This window comes from Petromyzon marinus, unplaced genomic scaffold (assembly GCF_048934315.1).
Source record: "Petromyzon marinus isolate PM22_M1 ecotype Great Lakes invasive population unplaced genomic scaffold, UKy_Petmar_22M1.pri1.0 PM_G_Scaffold_181, whole genome shotgun sequence".
NCBI classification, from domain to species: domain Eukaryota; kingdom Metazoa; phylum Chordata; class Hyperoartia; order Petromyzontiformes; family Petromyzontidae; genus Petromyzon; species Petromyzon marinus.
Genome location: NW_027422741.1, coordinates 62,468 through 79,078, shown reverse-complemented (window position 1 = coordinate 79,078; position 16,611 = coordinate 62,468). Strand labels below are relative to the sequence as shown.

Genomic DNA, 16,611 nt, shown 5'->3' with positions numbered 1-16,611 from the left:
GTGGTCGGACGATCGCCGGCCCGTTGACCTGGTCGCCATGAAGGCCCGGTCGGGGGAGAACTCGGCGTCCCTGCTGGCAGGCTCCGACGTCGAAGCCGAGGCGGCGATGGTCGATTCCGTGTGGAGCAGCAGATGTGCGTGGATGCACCGAGCGGCTCGTAGCGAGCACATACTGTCGTCGTCCACCGCTTGGATGACGATGCGCAGCTCGCGCGCCAGCTCCAGCATCTTCTGGAGAACGATGGCATCGATGGCCTCGTCGTCCATGCGAGGGTAACCCGCTCTTGCCATCGCCAGTAGAGCGGTCCGGAATGCCAACGGAGACTCTTTAGGGCGGCGTCGCCTGTCGTAAAATCGGCTGCGGACGTCGGATGGAGGCCCGTACACGTCGGACATCCGTCGGAGGGCCGATTGAAGAGTCGCCCTTTGTTGCCTGGGGATGGTGAGGAGCGAGGCGAGAGCGTCGTCATCCAAAGTGGCCGGTAGTGCTCGGAGCGCCTGTGCGTCCGACCAGCCCACCATCTCTTGGTGGCTCAGGAAGCGACGCTGGAACGCCGCCCAGTCGCCCCCTTCAGATGTGAATTCTCGGAAGATGGGCAGGCGTTGTTGGAGGGCGGACGTCGTCTCCCCCTCAGCTTGTACCGTCTCGAGCCGGAGATCGGCGATTTCCCGGCCGATAGAGTCTACTGTACCGTGTCGGTACAGTGATGACGCGGCGTCCGCTGAGGAACTTGAATCCACACGTCGCGTGCTGATGACGTTGCGGGTTGTGATTGGCCCCCCGCGTTCCCAGGATGCCCCTGGCTTCCACTTCCGGCGGAATCACGTGGTTCCCCGGCGGGAAAATCAAAATGTCTGCCCCGGCCGATGGCGGGAACGTCCGCCGGCGGCTGACTCGGCCCGCCCGCAACCTCCAAGTTGATCTCTTCGAGAATGGAGGCCGCGGTGTGTAGGAGTTGAGCGAGACGGCCGTGTGCTGCCCTGAGTCCGTCCCCCATGGCAGGGGGAGCAACCGGCTGCTCAACCGGTGGCTGGGCGGCCGTCAACACGGCAGCGTTTTCAGCGGAGCTGGCGGTGCTTGGAGGTGAGACAGCGTTATCTTCGTTCTGGCTCCGCGCGTGGGCTGAACTTCTGGTTTCCATTTCCAACCACTTCTGACTCCAGTTGTAGTGTTGTAAGGACGAGCAGACTTCTTTAGGAGGCACACTCTGTTTATTGTATTATTTCCTTATACAACGCTTAACACACACAGAGGGATATTCGGTCCCCTCACCCGATACCCTAGGGAGGTACAGCCTCCGGACCTGGCGGGACTCACACGTCTACCGCTAACCTCCTTGATACCTAAGGAGGTACAACCTCCGGACTTGGCGGGACTCACACGTCTACCGCTATCCTAGTCCTCCGGCTAGGACCTAGGGGAGGCTATCTGACCCACCGCTGGCCCGGTGGGTCCTGACCACTGGGTATGCCGAGCCTTAGCCCTTAGAAGGGCTGGGAGGCTGGTCCAGGGTCCTAGCTAGGCTTCAGCCCAGTCTTCTGTCTTCGTGCAGGGAGAGAACTCCCCGAGGTCCGTTGGGTCACCCGTCTTATACCCCTTCGTGGCCAGGCAGAACCAATCACACATTCCCACGTGGAACTGTCTGATTGGTTCGCCCCAAACCCTGGCCACGATCCGTTTCACCTCGACTGACCCCAACCGTTGTACCCAGGGGTAATGCTGCACCGCCCTGGTGGCAACGCAGGTTACGCAACAGCGCGTAGTTAACACCTCTACACATGTTAAAGACGCACTACGACAGAATGGCTACAATAATGCTCAAATCAACAGAGCACTGAATGCCAAATCACGATCGCAAAGCAATACTGCTGAAAGCGATCAGATTGTTAAAACAATAAAAATTCCATATATCTCAGGAGTAACTGACAAATTAGCCCGTGTTTTGCAAAAGCAAAACATTACAGTAAGATTTGGTACAGTACACAAAATTCAAAAACTAGTATCTTGCACTAAAGACGCATTACCTAAATTATCAACAGAAGGTGTATATCGGATTGTTTATGTAGCAGATGCTATATTGGACAGACGGGACGTAACATCAGCGTAAGACTAAAAGAACATCAGAGAAATATTAAATTATCTCAAACACAACTGTCGGCAGTGGCAGAACATGCTTGTCAACAAGGACACTCAATTCATTTTGATAACGTTGAAGTGTTGTGTAAAACTAATTATTACTGGCAAAGACTAATTAGAGAATCCATTGAAATTGAGAGGAATAAAAATAACTTTAATCGCTCTAAAAGCTACAGGCTTAGTGCGGCCTGGAAGCGTATTATTAAATAATACATATTACAATTCCTTATAGGGGAAACACATACTAATTAACGGATTACTAACATAGCATATAATCACTAACACATTACAACTAATTACTAATCTACAACTCATTACTAATCATAACCATTGACTGATTACTATTCGATTATATAATTACAATACCCCCCCCTCCGCCTCAAATCACTGCACCTGATATGAGTTAAATGATGACGTCACCCTGCTGCTGCTCTATTTAAGACCGGGAGCAAGTGGAGAGGGCTTTACCATTCTGGCGAATTGCCCGATGATGCTGGATGTAATTACCAGCGAAACGTCACACTACTCAAACTGTAAATGTTGTGGATTCACTCTTTAACACACCGGTGGGCTAAAGTAGTGAACTATTTGTCTTTTGTCAACGTGACACTTTTTTTGCTGATTGGCCGTGTCGGGTGGTGGAGGGTTACGACACATTTATAAATAACGCGATCTAACCCAAAAACCTTTATTATGAATATTGGTCGCGAAAGCCTACGTGTTAAACTTTATAAACTCGAAAAATGACAATGAACTTAAAGAGAAACCCAAGAAACTGTGTCCTAACTTTTGGACCGCCTTGTATAATAATCATTACCCCTCACCCCCTGTACACCCCCCCACCCTCCGCAGTACCCCTCCTCACTCATCCACTCACTCACCGAGTCACTCACACATTCACCCACCCATTTACTCACCCACTCACTCAGCCACTCACCCAATCACTCACCTGCTGGCTCACCCACTCACTCACCCACTCACTTGCTCACTGACTCGCCCACTCACTCAACCACTCACCCACCCACACACTCACCCAGTCGCTCACTCACTCACACACTCACCCATTCGCTCACACACCCACCCACTCACTCACCCAGTCGCACACACAATCACTCACACACCCACTCACTCACCCAGTTGCTCACCCAGTTGCTCACTCACTCACACAGTCACCCACCCACTCATCCACCCACACACTCACCTAGTCGCTCACCTAGTTGCTCACACACTCACCTCACACACTCACTCACTCACCCACTCACCCACACACTCACTCACCCAGTCGCTCACACACTCACCACCCACTCACCCACCCACTCACCCAATCACTCACCCACCCACTCACCCAGTCGCCAACACACTCACCTCACACACTCACTCACCCAGTTGCTCACCCAGTTGCTCACTCACTCACACAGTCACCCACCTACTCATCCACCTACACACTCACCTAGTCGCTCACCCAGTCGCTCACACACTCACCTCACACACTCACTCACTCACCCACTCACCTACACACTCACTCAGCCAGTCGCTCACACACTCACCACCCACTCACCCACCCACTCACCCAGTCGCCCACACACTCACCTCACACACTCACTCATTCACCCACTCACTCACTCACCCACCCACACACTCACTCACCCAGTCGCTCACACACTCACCTCACACACTCACTCACCCACTCACTCACCCACCCACACACTAACCCAGTCGCTCACACACTCACCACCCACTCACCCACCCACTCACCCAGTTGCCCACACGCTCACCCACTCACTCACCCACTCTCTCAGCCACTCACCCACTCACTCACCCGCTCGCTCACCCAGCCACTCACCCACTCACTCACCTGCTCGCTCACCCAGCCACTCACCCAGCCACTCACTCACAACAATCGCCACTAATTGGCGGTGACGTCACCACGACGCTTGTGCCAGGCTCACGTGGTTAGCGGTAATCAATTGAAGGTGGAGGGGTTAATTAATTGAAGGTGGAGAGGGGCTTAATTAATTAATTACTGCTAACCACGTGAGCCTGGCACATGCGTCGTGGTGACGTCACCGCCAATTAGTGACGATTGTTGTGAGTGGCTGGGTGTGTGGGCGACTGGGTGAGTGGGTGGATGTGTGTGGGCGGGTGAGTGAGTGGGTGGTGAGTGTCTGGGTGAGTGTCTGGGTGAGTGGGTGGGCGACTGGGTGAGTGGGTGGATGTGTGAGTGTCTGGGTGAGTGGGTGGGTGAGTGGGTAACCCCTCCACCTTCAATTAAGTAAATGAAGGTGGAGGGGTTACCAGCCCCTCCACCTTCAATTAATTAGCCACTATAGTGGTCGCAAATGCCCTGACAGAAGAGGCCGATTGGAATTGGCCCTCCACCCCACAGCACTGTCCGGCACCACGTGGAGGTAGGGAGTTGTTTTTGACAACAACAACAACCGCCATTCGCCACTAAGTGGCGGTGACGTCACCACGACGCTTGTGCCAGGCTATGTGCACCCTGAGGCCACGTGAAGTGTCGAACGCCCGCTGGCAGGTCACGGGGCAGACCCAGATGCCACGGGTCGACTGACTGAGATGAGTGGCTGATGCACCACCTGTGCCTCCTACTGCGCCAAACTCACCCACTCACCCAGACACTCACCCAGTCGCTCACCCACCCACTCACTCAGACACTCATACACTCACTCGTCCAGTCGCTCACATACTCATCTACACACTCACCCACCCCCTCACTCACCCAGTCGCACGCACACTCACACACCCACTCACTTACCCAGTTGCTCACCCAGTTGCTCACTCACACAGTCACCCACCCACTAATCCACCCACACACTCACCTAGTCGCTCACCCAGTCGCTCACACACTCACCTCACACACTCACTCACCCAGTCACTCACCCACCCACACACTCACTCACCCAGTCGCTCACACACTCACCACCCACTCACCCACACACTCACCACCCACTCACCCACCCACTCACCCAGTCGCCCACACGCTCACCCACCCACTCACCCACTCTCTCAGCCACTCACCCACTCACTCACCTGCTCGCTCACCCAGCCACTCACCCAGCCACTCACAACAACCGCCACTAATTGGCGGTGACGTCACCACGACGCTTGTGCCAGGGTCACGTGGTAAGCAGTAATTAATTGAAGGTGGAGATGGTTTAATTAATTAATGCTAACCACGTGAGCCTGGCACAAGCGTCGTGGTGACGTCACCGCCAATTAGTGGCGGTTGTTGTGAGTGGCTGGGTGAGTGGGCGGGTGGGTGAGTGGGTGGCTGACTGCCGGGAGATCCGTCTCTGCATGTTCCATCCGAGCCGGATCCCGTTTCCAGGCCCTTCGCCTTCGGGTAGTAGGTCTCCATTTCTTAAGCTTTGCTCCGTGTGCGTCTCTCTCTCTCTCTCAATGCCCCTCCTTCCTAAGAGTGAAACGACTTCCCGTCCTTTAGCCGGCGCGGCGCGTCCATAATGAACACCGCATGCAGTGGGCCCGCCTATTTATGTTTTCTGCACCCTCACGGAACCCCCTCCTCCACCTCCCCCTTCACCCCCACGGATCAACAGCAGCACGAACGACGTGACAGCTTAAATGCCCCTACGCGTATGACAAGACGGCCAGCGCGAACGATCACAGCGAGCGTGGTTCGCCACGTGCGCACGTGCGAAGAAGTTCAACGCCGCTCGAACCATTCAGCGCGCGCTGATCCTGTTTATCTCGGAGACCAACGAAGTTGATCATTGAGTCCTCTGAAGTGCGCCACGAGGGGGTTGCGTTCGGCGGCGCCTTTCCCTACATCGCACGGCGTTGCGACCATTTGGCCGACTGGTGCGGCTGCAGACATAAGCGACCCCACGACATCAACACCCACGTCTGGGTTATATTATTATTGTTGTTGTTATAGCGTTGCCACCTTGTCCTGGTTTTCTCCCATAATCGTGGCTGTGCTGGGAATCCAGTAAACTGTTCCCCCCGGGGAAAGTTAAAAGTCTAGTTTTTTTGTCAGTTACGTAAGATTACAACTACACGAGATGATGCATTAACACGTGGTTCCTCCCATTTTCAGCTCATACAACGTATTATTCTCACGATATGTTTAAGTGGTTTGTCCCTCAGAGATGGCAACCCAAATCATATAAGTAGAATGACTGTGGAAGAAGACGTCGCTATTTCATCGTATTCATTACTTCGCCCAGTGTTGGTGTGCGTGTGTGTGTATCTTTGTGTGTGTGTGTGCCTGCATCTGTGTCCCATGTAGTGTAGCAGTTAGTGCACTGCATCACGAACCCGGCTGCCCAAGTTCGATTCCCGCTCACGGCCAACACCGGTGACGATTATCTGAACCGGTCCTGGGTCTCCCCGAGGTCGACTCGGACTCAAATTAGTATCTGATGAGGTGTGTAAACATCGCCACTGCGGGGAGACAAAGGTGGCGACCGGGCGTGGTGCTGCCCACCCCCTCGCGTGCCACAGTGCCGGCCTTCATAGACGCTGGCTAGCAGCACTTGCCCCAACAGTCTGTTAATGCTATACGAGGGGACCTTTGTGTTTTTTTTGTGTCCCACATTACCTTCAGCCCGGTCGTGGGGCAGACGTCCTGGTAAGCAAACCGGGGCGAGGCTTTAGACTTGCCGATAGCCTAAGTGGACCCCGACCTCTCCTGCACAGCGAAGAAGAGTTGGGCCCCGTGTGTCGACTGAGTGGGGTCGTCAAGGACACGGGGGTCGTCTAACGTTGACCTCGTCTCAAGTAATCTCGGCCAAAAGTCGCCCCCCGCCTCTACCGCAAAAAAAAAAAGCTCTACCTTTGGGCGGTTTTTTTTCGCGTTCCCAGTTTCAGGTTGCAAGCGATGAATTTATAATCAGGAACTTTGTGGTAATGTAGAAACTCGTGGCCGATTGTTACGGCTGCCGCTGTGGTGCTCACCTCCGTTGAGTCAGCGGTGAACACTCCCCATTCCCCATGGTGGGGAGTCAGTCCTCTCGAAGGCAACCCGCTATCTATAATGGGATCCTCGTTTTATTGTGCTTGCAGAGATGAGGGGCTAAATTGATCCCAGACTCGGGTGTGAACTCATCGCCTTGATTGTGAGATGGATTGTGAGTTGGATGCTCACTGCAGAAAAGCTGAGTGGACTTCATTCCTACCTCCCGGAAGAAGCTCTGATGAAGATATTGCCTCCGCATTCCAAATGTTCCAGGAAAGCACTTGGCCCATAAACAACTGATGCTGGCAAAGCAAAGATGGCATTTTCCAGCTACCGTATTAACCCACCAATTGGAGCCACACATGCCACCGTTTCATAAACATAACTCCTGTCCCACCGCCCGACCACCTTGCGACACATTGTTCCGCACATCCGATCAGCACAGTTGGCTACGTACGGTGCGAAAGTTCAACATATATGATTATTTTAATGGCTTAGTTGCCTATCACTTCACATCATTAGCCCCAAAGTTTCGCTACTCAGTAATATACGTACAGTGAGGGAAAAAAGTATTTGATCCCCTGCTGATTTTGTACGTTTGCCCACTGACAAAGAAATGATCAGTCTCTAATTTTAATGGTAGGTTTATTTGAACAGTGAGAGACAGAATAACAACAACAAAATCCAGAAAAACGCATGTCAAAAATGTTATAAATTGATTTGCATTTTAATGAGGGAATAAGCATTTGACCCCCTCTCAATCAGAAAGATTCCTGGCTCCCAGGTGTCTTTTATACAGGTAACGAGCTGAGATTAGGAGCACACTCTTAAAGGGAGTGCTCCTAATCTCAGCTTGTTACCTGTATAAAAGACACCTGTCCTAATGTGAATCCATTTCATTAGAACAAATCACTATAATTCCCATGTTATCGAAAATGTATTCGATTACATTTTCCACTCACGACCAACGTCAATTCCAATGCAGTCCCAATAGGGATCGATGCCATCGGCTTCATTTTTGACCACTATCAATTCGCATTTGTTATCCCCATAGAATCGATCCGAGTTTTAATTTAACCTTGAATCGATTTTCTCAGCACATGGCTTGGGTGAGGAGAACGCGTGGCTGCGTGTGGGGTTCATGGCGATGTCGAAACTCTACAAACTTGGCCTACTCTTCTCCTTCATCCTGCCTCTCCTCCTCCACCACCACCACCTCGTCACGTGCAGCAGCCACGGTGAACAGAGCCGGAGGTGATCGATAAATCGGGTGCCAGTTTGTGTGATTGTGGGGGGAGCGGTGGTGCAGTGGTTAGCGCACTGTGTGTGAGTGAGTGTGTGGGGAGTGGTGGTGCAGTGGTTAGCGCAGGGGGAGTGGTGGTGCAGTGGTTAGCGCAGTGTGTGTGAGTGGTGGTGCAGTGGTTAGCGCACTGTGTGAGTGTGTGGGGAGTGGTGGTGCAGTGGTTAGCGCACTGTGTGTGTGGGGAGTGGTGGTGCAGTGGTTAGCGCACTGTGTGTGAAGGGGAAGTGGTGGTGCAGTGGTTAGCGAACTGTGTGATTGTGTGGGGAGTGGTGGTGCAGTGGTTAGCGCACTGTGTGTGTGAAGGGGGAGTGGTGGGGCAGTGGTTAGCGCACTGTGTGTGTGTTTGGGGAGTGGTGGTGCAGTGGTTAGCGCACTGTGTGGGTGGGAAGTGGTGGTGCAGTGGTTAGCGCAGTGTATGTGTGTGGGGAGTGGTGGTGCAGTGGTTAGCACACTGTGTGTGTGAGTGTGTGGGAAGTGGTGGTGCAGTGGTTAGCGCACTGTGTGTGGGGAGTGGTGGTGCAGTGGTTAGCACACAGTGTGTGTGAGTGTGGGGAGTGGTGGTGCAGTGGTTAGCGCACTGTGTGTGTGGGTCTTTGTGTGGTCTTCCCACCCAGCCCCTCGTGTGGGTGTTGAAACGGACGGCCAGGTCACGGCGGTCGTCGGCCAGAAGGTGGCGGTGCTGCGCTGCGTCCTGTGGGGTGCGGCCGTGGTGGTGGTGCAGGCCAACTGGCTGAAGGCCTCCCGTGACGACGTCTGGGCGGGGGCCAATTTGGCCGCGCTCAGCCCGCTGCACGGCACGGCGTACTCCAACTCGTCCCTCGCGGGCCGACTGCGGTTCCGCAGTGGGGGGCCGCCCGGCGACGTCTCGCTGGAGCTGCTGGACGTGCGTCATGGCGACGGGGGCCTCTTCCTCTGTCGTGTGGCCACCTTCCCCCACGGCAACTTCGAGGGGAGGGTCAACCTCTCTGTCATCGGTGAGAATTGGCACTGCCCCACACAGAGACCCATAGACTCATCACACAGAGACCCATAGACTACTCACACAGAGACCCATAGACTCACCACACAGAGACCCATAGACTCATCACACAGACACCCATAGACTACTCACACAGAGACCCATAGACTCATCACACAGAGACCCATCGACTCATCACACAGACACCCATAGACTCATCACACAGAGACCCATCGACTCATCACACAGACACCCATAGACTACTCACACAGACACTCATAGACTACTCACACAGAGACCCATAGACTATTCACACAGAGACCCATAGACTACTCACACAGAGGCCCATAGACTCATCACACAGAGACCCATCGACTCATCACACAGACACCCATAGACTACTCACACAGACACTCATAGACTACTCACACAGAGACCCATAGACTACTCACACAGAGACTCAGACTACTCACACAGACACCCATAGACTACTCACACAGATACCCATAGACTACTCACACAGAGACCCATAGACTACTCACACAGAGACCCATAGACTCATCACACAGACACCCATCGACTCATCACACAGACACCCATAGACTACTCACACAGAGACCCACATAGACTACTCACACAGAGACCCATAGACTACTCACACAGAGACCCATAGACTCATCACACAGACACCCATCGACTCATCACACAGACACCCATAGACTACTCACACAGAGACCCATAGACTACTCACACAGAGACCCATAGACTACTCACACAGAGACCCATAGACTCATCACACAGAGACCCATAGACTACTCACACAGACACCCATAGACTACTCACACAGAGACCCATAGACTACTCACACAGAGACCCATAGACTACTCACACAGAGACCCATATACTCATCACACAGAGACCCATAGACTACTCACACAGAGACCCATATACTCATCACACAGAGACCCATCGACTCATCACACAGACACCCATAGACTCATCACACAGAGACCCATAGACTACGCACACAGAGACCCATAGACTCATCACACAGAGACCCATCGACTCATCACACAGACACCCATAGACTCATCACACAGAGACTCATAGACTACTCACACAGACACCCATAGACTACTCACACAGAGACCCATAGACTACTCACACAGAGACTCATAGACTACTCACACAGACACCCATAGACTACTCACACAGAGACCCATAGACTACTCACACAGAGACCCATAGACTACTCACACAGACACCCATAGACTACTCACACAGAGACCCATAGACTACTCACACAGAGACTCATAGACTACTCACACAGACACCCATAGACTACTCACACAGAGACCCATAGACTACTCACACAGAGACCCATAGACTACTCACACAGAGATCCATAGACTCATCACACAGAGACCCATCGACTCATCGCACAGACACCCATAGACTCATCACACAGAGACGCATAGACTACTCACACAGACACCCATAGACTACTCACACAGAGACCCATAGACTACTCACACAGAGACCCATAGACTACTCACACAGAGACCCATAGACTACTCACACAGACCCCCATAGACTACTCACACAGACACCCATAGACTACTCACACAGGGACCCATAGACTCATCACACAGAGACCCATCGACTCATCACACAGACACCCATAGACTCATCACACAGAGACCCATAGACTACTCACACAGACACCCATAGACTACTCACACAGAGACCCATAGACTCATCACACAGAGACCCATAGACTCATCACTACTCACACAGACACCCATAGATTACTCACACAGAGACCCATAGACTCATCACACAGACACCCATAGACTACTCACACAGAGACCCATAGACTACTCACATAGAGACCCATAGACTCATCACACAGACACCCATAGTCTACTCAGACAGAAACCCATAGACTCACACAGAGACCAAAAGCTCGTTATCTTCTGCAGATGTAGATGCCACTGGTTCTTCACGCTCTGCAGATGTAGATGCCACTGGTTCTTCACGTTCTGCAGATGTAGATGCCACTGGTTCTTCACGTTCTGCAGATGTAGATGTCACTGGTTCTTCACCTTCTATAGATGTAGATGCCACTGCTTCTTCATGTTCTACAGATGTAGATGCCACTGGTTCTTCACGTTCTCTTCACATTCCACAGATGTAGATGCCACTGGTTCTTCACATTCTACAGATGTAGATCCCATTGTTTCTTCATGTTCTACAGATGTAGATGCAACTCGTTCTTCATAATCTGTAGATGTAGATGCCACCAGTTTTTCATATTCTGTAGATGCCACTTGTCCTTCTCGTTTTGCAGATGTAGATGCCACTGGTTCTTCACGTTCTACAGATGTAGATGCCACTGGTTCTTCACGTTCTACAGATGTAGATGCCACTGGTTCTTCTCGTTTTGCAGATGTAGATGCCACTGTTTCTTCACGTTCTGCAGATGTAGATGCCATTGGTTCTTCTCGTTTTGCAGATGTAGATGCCACTGGTTCTTCACCTTCTGGAGATGTAGATGCCACTGGTTCTTTACGTTCTGCAGATGTACATGCCACTGGTTTTTCGTATTCTGTTGATGTTAATGTCACTGGTTCTTCTCGTTTTGCAGATGTAGATGTCACTGGTTCTTCACCTTCTGGAGATGTAGATGCCACTGCTTCTTCACTTTCTGGAGATGTAGATGCCACTGGTTCTTCACGTTCTACAGATGTAGATGCCACTGGTTCTTCACGTTCTACAGATGTAGATGCCACTGGTTCTTCACGTTCTACAGATGTAGACGCCACCACCGCCGTCTGTTGCACGCCAGTTGAACTCACGACTTTCGGTCCGAACAGGCAACTCGACACACAAACAGGTTTGTTCGCATCTCTGAATGTTGCATGCGTGTGTGTCCTAGTATGTGTGTGTGTGCAACCATGTGTGTTGGTGCGTGTCTGTCCGTGTGCGTGTGCATGCAAGTGTGTCCGTGTGCATGCATATCAGTCCGTGTGCGTGTGTGTGTGCCTGTCCGTGTGCGTGTCCCTGTTCTGGCCACCCATCCCCTCGTTTGTCACAATCAAGGCCTTCATAGTTGCTGATACTCGCTAGCGGCACCTGCCCCAACAGTCTGCTAGGGCTTTTACGGGGGAACTTTGTCTCTGTCTGTCCTTCATCTCACTCCCTCAACCCGCAACGCCTGGGTGCAAGCAGCACGAGCCTTAAAGTGCACCTAGCCTGGCGCGTGTTGTCATTGCGGTGGTTGTTGTCGCGATGGTTGTTGTCGTCGTGCTACAGCAGCACGCTAACGCCACGCGGGGGATCGTTGTGCCACGCAGAGAAGGCGGCGGAGACGGCGGCGGCGGGCTGGGCCAGCTGGGCCATTCCGGCCGCAATCCTCGCCGTGTCCCTCGCCCTGGCAGCCAATCTGCTGCTCTGCTGCCGCCGCCGCCGGCAGCGGTAGCGTCGTCACGAGCCCTGGGGCCCCACGTGAGTCGCTCGCTTCTCTCGGACGTCGGGCGGACGTTGGCGGTGCCTGCGGGGTTACCTGTGTGACGACCTGCCGCTGTGCCCCCCCCACCACCCCCCCCGCTACCTCACCACCCCCCCCCCCCGCTACCCCCCCACCACCCCTCCACTACCCACATGCGTGCAGGGAGGAACCCCCCACTCTCCCCAAGCCACCGCGGAGAAACGCGGAGGACGACCTTGGCTACGTGAGTGGCACACCGCCCGCGCACAGAGGCCCATTCCATCCGTGTCTCTCTCCGTATTCTGTGTAGTGTATAGTGTAGTGTATAGTGTAGTGTATAGTAGTGTAGTGTATACAGTGAGGGAAAAAAGTATTTGATCCCCTGCTGATTTTGTACGTTTGCCCACTGATAAAGAAATGATCAGTCTATAATTGAATGGTAGGTTTATTTGAACAGCGAGAGACAGAATAACAAAAAAAATCCAGAAAAGCGCATGTCAAAGATGTTATAAATTGATTTGCATTTTAATGAGGGAAATAGGTATTTGACCCCCTCTCAATCAGAAAGATTTCTGGCTCCCAGGTGTCTTTTATACAGGTAACGAGCTGAGATTAGGAGCACACTCTTAAAGGGAGCCATTGGTGGGCGGGCGAGCGGTGAGCAACTTCTGGCCACCCCAGGGGTGGGGGGGGGGGGGTGGAGTCGGTCACCGTCTCTCTTATTTATTCTGACCCGCGCAGGTTTTCAAAGACGAAGATGACGACGAGGAAGGGGAGGAAGATGTTTGAGAAGCGGCGCGGGGGGGGGGGGGGGGGTGCCCGAGGAGGGAGAGTGCTCCACCTTGCCGTGCTCCACCTTGCCGTGCTCCACCCTGCCGTGCTCCACCTTGCCGTGCTCCACCTTGCCGTGCTCCACCTTACCGTGCCTCCAGTTGCCGGGGTAACGCTGGGGATTGTCGCCGTGGGCGGCTTCACGAGCGGATGAACCCCCGCGTGCGACGATCTGGACTGTAGCGGAGACTGCAGGGATTCATCTTCTTTGTTCTTCCGGTAAAGTCACCACGTAGAAGGGAATTAATAAAAATAAAACATAACGTGATAAGATTCTCCCGACGTTTCGGCTGCTTGTGTTGTGGCCGAGACGTCGTGAGAATTTTATTATTTTATGTTTTATTTTTATTATTGTATTATTTCCCTTCTACGTGACTTCACCGAAAGAACCAAGAAGATTTGTTGTTGTTGTGTGATCCCAACAATCAGTGCCAAAGTTTGGCTTTTGACTTTTGTTTTTTTGGGGGGGGGGATTTTTTTTACGAAAGAGCTCTCTGTTACTGGACGCAGTTTTTTATTATTTTATTTTAGACTCGTGACGGTCTCTCACCTGCCAGTGCTTTCCCCCGGCATGTGCCGTTGGAAGGGAGGCGATTGGGCATGGTGCCAGGGAGCCAGGGAGAGGGGGGTGGGGGGGGGAGAATTTAAATTCGCCCTCGCGTGGCTGGGGGTCAACGAGCGGCGACATCGGCACGGTCCGTCACGACGTCCGGCACGAAGGGAGTTCCACATGTGCCGGCCGGCCGGCGGTTTATATTATTGTTTTATCGAGGCAACAAGCGGCGTCACGAGGCGCGTACAACGCCGTGAGCCTTCGTGCGCCCCGTCAGCGTCTCAGTTTTTTATTTCTCCCCGAACCCGGCCAGTTTCATCGGCCGCTCCCGCGATGCCGCGGTACTTTCATAGTTTGACGCTGTTGGTTTTCGGCGAACCGATATCAGCCGGGTTAGATTGTGTAAATAAATCAATGTACAAATGTGGCTGTCGCCTGATGAAGCTGGTTGTTGTGATTGCTGGCGAAATGTCACGGTATCCAGAGTGCAAATGTTGTTGCTTGGCTCGCTAACCCACCAGTGTGCTGTACTAGTGTACTACACTACACACTACACTACACACTATATATACTACACTATGTATACTACACTATACACTACACTATACACTACACACTATATATACTACACTATGTATACTACACTATACACTACACTATACACTACACACTATATATACTACACTATGTATACCACACTATACACTACACTAGACACTACACTATACACTACACTATACACTACACTATATATACTACACTATATATACTACACTACGCACTATACACTACACACTATATCAGGGGTCGGGAACCTTTTTGACTAAGAGAGCCATGAAAGCAAAACATTTGGAAATTTATTTCAGTGAGAGCCATATAATATATTTTAAAAGTGAATTCAACTAAATGTCAGTATAATAAGCCTCTGAATTTATTCTTTTAAATAATGTTGTTATAACACTCACCATTAATGCGACTTCTGGTGCTGCATGGATTTGCTGATGTCTTTGTAGTCGGGTTGGTACTTGGTGAGGTTAAGCTTCATGCAAGCGTTGAGGCTTTCATCCATTAAACGTGATCGTAGGTTGGACTTGATGTTTTTAAGATGTGAGAATAACTGCTCACATGCATACGTAGATCCAAACATGGTCAATACAGCAATACTCACACGCTGCAGTGTGTGGTATGTGACAGGAAGCGCGTTCCAAGTTTTGAGAATCAGCTGGTCTTCGGGTTGGAGTTTTTTCATTTCTGTCCACATGTGCTTGCTCGCCAACTCCGCTTTCTGTCGTGTGATTCTTTCCAAATCTTCATTCAGTGACTTGAACTTATTCACCCACATGTCTGAGGCCTTCAGGTCAGCCACTTCTGCTTCAAAATCTCTGACGGAGACACCAGGGATGTAATTCAGGTCGGCTGTGTTCAGTGAACACTCGTTTGGATGGGTGATGAACTTAAAAAGACGAGTGTGCTCACGAAATTCTCCAAAGCGTGCTTTGAAGGACTGTAGGAGACTGGATGTGCAGCCAGCTAGCTGGTGGAGATCAAGGTTTTGAATGGGCTCACTTGCTGTGCATGCATCTTTAAATTGGCTCAGTTTTTCAAAATGTAGTAAACGACCTGTTTCAAGATCCGTGATGAAAAGCTCCAGCTTGTTTTCAAAAGCAAATACAGCTTGTTGAAGGGATAACACTGTATTTCCAATGCCTTGCATTTTCACGTTGAGCTGGTTCAGATGTTCAGTCAGATCTACGAGATAGTAAAACTTGAGGAGCCACTCGGTGTCGGCTAGCTCAGGATGCCCGACGCCTTTCATTTCAAGGAAAGTCCGGATTTCGTTCAGGCAAGCCGCAAAACGGCTAAGCACCTTCCCTCTTGACAACCAACGCACATTGCTGTGCAAAAGCAGACCAGGATAGTTATTTACAACTTCATCCAGCAGTGTTTTAAACTGGCGATCATTTAAGGCTCGGGCAACAATAAAGTTGATCACACGAATGACCAGCGACATCACTTCGCCAAACTGCCTGTCACACATCTGAGCACAAAGTGCCTCCTGGTGTATAATGCAATGGAAACTTAGGATGGGTCTATTTTCATGTTCACGGAGAAGCGCCACAAATCCTTTGTTTTTCCCCACCATACACAGAGAACCATCAGTACACACTGAGAGAAGTTTATCCATAGGTAGACTTTTTTCTTGAGCAAACTCCATGAAAGACTTGAATAAATCCTCACCTCTTGTGGACCCTTTTAATGGCAGAACAGCAAGACTTTCTTCGCGCAGTGTGTCACCAACAGCATATCTTGCAATCACGCTGAACTGCGACAAATGGCTCACGTCTGTTGACTCATCCAAAGCCAGAGAAAAGAACGGCGCTGCATTTATGTCCTTCACTT

At 51.6% G+C, this 16,611-nt stretch overlaps 1 protein-coding gene across 2 annotated transcripts; it reads left to right on the top strand.

Annotated features, from left to right (window-relative positions):
* The first annotated feature begins 5,409 nt into the window (after window positions 1–5,409).
* On the top strand, window positions 5,410–14,638 carry LOC142912008 (uncharacterized). 2 transcript variants are annotated; one of them, XM_076060340.1, is made up of 7 exons: window positions 5,410–5,501; window positions 8,174–8,314; window positions 8,994–9,353; window positions 11,985–12,233; window positions 12,694–12,844; window positions 13,011–13,071; window positions 13,569–14,638. In XM_076060340.1, exons 1-5 carry the CDS (start codon window positions 5,456–5,458, stop codon window positions 12,816–12,818), a joined length of 921 nt encoding a protein of 306 aa, XP_075916455.1. In that variant the 5' UTR covers window positions 5,410–5,455; the 3' UTR covers window positions 12,819–12,844; window positions 13,011–13,071; window positions 13,569–14,638. The 2 variants fall into 2 exon arrangements, with proteins under 2 accessions (XP_075916455.1, XP_075916456.1); XM_076060341.1 differs by having other exon boundaries at window positions 5,418–5,501; window positions 8,174–8,330.
* Window positions 14,639–16,611: the final 1,973 nt, after the last annotated feature.

Bases quoted from the DNA above. Each gene is read 5' to 3' on its own strand.
- LOC142912008 (XM_076060340.1), top strand. From the start codon at position 5,456: ATGTTCCATCCGAGCCGGATCCCGTTTCCAGGCCCTTCGCCTTCGG. The intron at 9,354-11,984 runs GTGAGAATTGGC...CTCGTTTTGCAG, and splicing joins GGTCAACCTCTCTGTCATCG to ATGTAGATGTCACTGGTTCT. The intron at 12,234-12,693 runs GTTTGTTCGCAT...TGTGCCACGCAG, and splicing joins GCAACTCGACACACAAACAG to AGAAGGCGGCGGAGACGGCG.